Source organism: Oryzias latipes, chromosome 15 (genome assembly GCF_053564925.1).
Source record: "Oryzias latipes strain Hd-rR chromosome 15, Olatipes_Hd-rR_3.1".
In the NCBI taxonomy this organism is placed as follows: Eukaryota; Metazoa; Chordata; class Actinopteri; order Beloniformes; family Adrianichthyidae; genus Oryzias; species Oryzias latipes.
Window position 1 is genome coordinate 9,564,453 of NC_136251.1, and position 3,113 is coordinate 9,567,565.

Genomic DNA, 3,113 nt, shown 5'->3' on the forward strand with positions numbered 1-3,113 from the left:
ATATAACCTCTTTTTGTGATAGTAAAACCTGTCCAACACAAAAAGCCTTCAGCTCTAATCTGTTTGCTCAGCTGTTGGACAGAACAAGTTAAGAAGAAAAAAAAAAAAAAAAAAAAAAAAAAAAAGGAATATAGTATAGGCAGGGAGCTTGAGGCCCGCCAGCAGTAGCACCTACGTCACAGCTACAAGCTTTTTTAAACTGCATTTTTCGTCTACTCCTGATTCACAACAATTTTGATAAAGAAATACTCAGAAATGTAATTTGCTTTAAACATGTCCTCCGTTATCAGAAAAATGTTGCAAGGACATGTTAAAAAATTAAAAAAAAGATTTACATTGGAATAGGTCTCAGGGTTTTGGCTATTTCCTAACAGAAGAACCACGTAGAAAACAAGAATTATTGTTAGACTTCTGCAGAAGGAGAAGCCTGTCTGTCACTGTCATAGAGGAGTTCTGTCTTATCAGTGCATGGAGCCTCTTTTTATTGAAAGCTGAAGGTTGCAGAACATAGGTCATTCAATCAGGCAGAACAGGAACATCATATCTTGTGCAATCAGCACTTTTCACACAAGTGTTTTCTTACTGAAAGATAAAACTGAGACAATCATATTAGCATAGTACGTAAATGATGATAACGTAAAACCCAACAATAGGTCTTTAAAAACCCATTCCAATGACAGGAAAAAATATACTCTTATCTAAAAATTCTAATAAAAGAAACACTGATTGGTTTCACTAAAAGAAATTGGTGATTAATTGATGAGATAAAAGAAAATGTTCCTATCAAATAATAATAATAATAACAATAATAATAATAATACAAAGGTTGCAACGTGAATGGGGATGTGTGTCCTGTAGATAAACAGTGTGCGCTGTTTGCGGACATGTATACAATTTCTAAAGGGAGAAAACAATTTTCAAATGTGCAAACCTTTTTGACACATTCTTCAAAAACATTTCTCATACAAAAAATTTTTTTTTTTTTGTTTACAGATACAAAATAAATATATATATCTGGACATCGTGTTAAAATTGCTAAATAATTTTAAACTTCGGAGGTGGAGCTTATTTTGTGTATTACAAAAATATGACTATTATGACAGTACAAGTCAAAATAGTCTCTTCCGGAGAGTTTGTGTCCAGCAGCTGTCTGTTATTAACCCGTTAAGCTCTGATTGGTCAGGACTGATCTCTGCTAACATTGATAAACCTTCACCTCTGAATCTTTCAGTACTGTGGCCTTCATGATGGAGACAGCAAGAGGTTTCCTGGGGTAGGAAAGAAGTTTTAAAGGCAGGTCGGCTTTAATGTGATAGAAGAAATTTCTAATGTTTTCTATGTACATATTTTCAGGTTTTCCCTTTTTGTTCTTCTGGCTGTTCCATCATGTGGGTTTCCTGCCAAAGGTGATTCTCATTCCCTTTTGCTGACATCAATGTAGATGAATGTGTTCTTCAGAACTTTTGCTCTTTCTACCCTCAGGCTCCAAATCCACAGATCAGAGCAGTGGTGACCAAAAAGCAGCAACTAACTTTGCTTCCCACAGAGGAGCTCAGATGAGCCGCTCTGCTCCTGTGCATTACAGCTCTCATTCAAGCGGCGTCTCTCAGCCAGTTCCAGTGTTTGTGCAGAATCCTGGTGTCCCTCAGTTTGTTCCCATGGTTCCATCAGGCAGCAGCTTGAGCTCTGCTGTGGCAGGATACCCTGTGGCTGTTCAGACAGGATCTACTGTTCCTGTGTTTTCCGGTGTTCCTGCAGCAGGAGTCTCTGAGGCAGTTCAGGTCCCTGTGCAGGCTCCTGGTTTCTCCCAGTTTGTTCAGACGGGCCCAGCAATGGTTGGCTCTGCTTCCCCTGTGTTTGTGCTGCATGAAGGAGCTGGTTCCACACAGCCAGGACCTGCTCGAGCTGCTCTGCCAGGTGACTCCTCTGAAAAGCTGCTGTGAATGTTGTTCTCCATGAATCCTCCCCTTTCTGACAAGTGTCTTGTTTGTCCAGAAACCCAGTGGGCTGTTGCTCCTCCATCTTTCTCTGAGCAAGCAGCAGCTGATGCCCAGGCTGTGGGCTCCAGTGACTTCCTGCCACCAGTCCCTGCCCCTCCAGCTGGCCCTGTCCTCCAGTCTGGAGAGACTTCCAATATTGTGAAGGAAGCTGAACTTGGCAACTACCAGCAGCAGACGGAAGAGTTTGGTTACCCGGCTGAGGCGGCGCAGCCTGGAGCTGCTTTCACCAGCGTGCTTGTTCCAGGCCAAGGACTTGGTGGCTTCTGGGGTTCTCCTTATCCTGGCTTTGACTACAGGCTCCTGTATGGTCTGTACCCTCCTGGCACCTACACCACCTTCAGCCAGAACCATGAGAAGGGCAAAGACTACTACCAATCCATCCACTACTTGAAGGAGCATGTTTCTGAAGACCAAGGTCCTCAACAACAGCAGCAGCTTCAGCAGAAGGTCTTCCATGGTCATCCCCAGAGATCTTGAGTGGGCCAATTGGTATGTTGCTCACAGCATTACAGTAAACTGATTCTTATTTTAATCTGAGGTTTTGTATTCATTTTCAGGAATGATTGCTGAAATTGCATAAATAAAAAATATTGAAACCATTCCATAACTGACATTCTTTCTCTAAATGCATATATCGATGTGCTGCTGGGAGAGGCTTGTTAATGGTGCAGTTAAAATTGGTCAAAATGGGTGCCAATGCAATGAATTTAAGGCATCAAATGATGACAAATATACCCTCACACATTTTCATGGAATGATCCAAGTGTTAAACTGCACAGAAATGACATGCAGGGAGACCTACCAGCATCCCTGGAGTTTAGAATGCACAAGCCACTTCTTTGTGAACCCAAATCTTGACAATGAGAGCAGTGGAAGACTATGGCAAATTAAACTTCTGCATTAGGATGAATTAATGGGTCATGAAATGTTCCAATATTCAGCCTGGATTATGACTCGTTGGGACTAATGCAGAGTCTAAATGCCACAGACTCTGCTCTCTCTGGGGTTGTTGGGATTGGTTGTGGAATTGCAGTATTGTAACAGTCCTAACATGCTGGCTAAGACAGAGATGCATGGATCTCTGTGCGGTCACTTTCCTTTTGGGCGCTCACC

The 3,113-nt window shown here is 42.0% G+C and overlaps 1 protein-coding gene across 1 annotated transcript; it reads left to right on the forward strand.

Moving 5' to 3' along the window:
- Positions 1-1,161: 1,161 nt before the first annotated feature.
- Positions 1,162-2,599, forward strand: LOC101155164 (uncharacterized). Its single transcript, XM_023963536.2, has 5 exons — positions 1,162-1,273; positions 1,354-1,406; positions 1,483-1,917; positions 1,996-2,489; positions 2,558-2,599. Exons 1-4 carry the CDS (start codon positions 1,245-1,247, stop codon positions 2,475-2,477), a joined length of 999 nt encoding a protein of 332 aa, XP_023819304.1. The 5' UTR covers positions 1,162-1,244; the 3' UTR covers positions 2,478-2,489; positions 2,558-2,599.
- Positions 2,600-3,113: the final 514 nt, after the last annotated feature.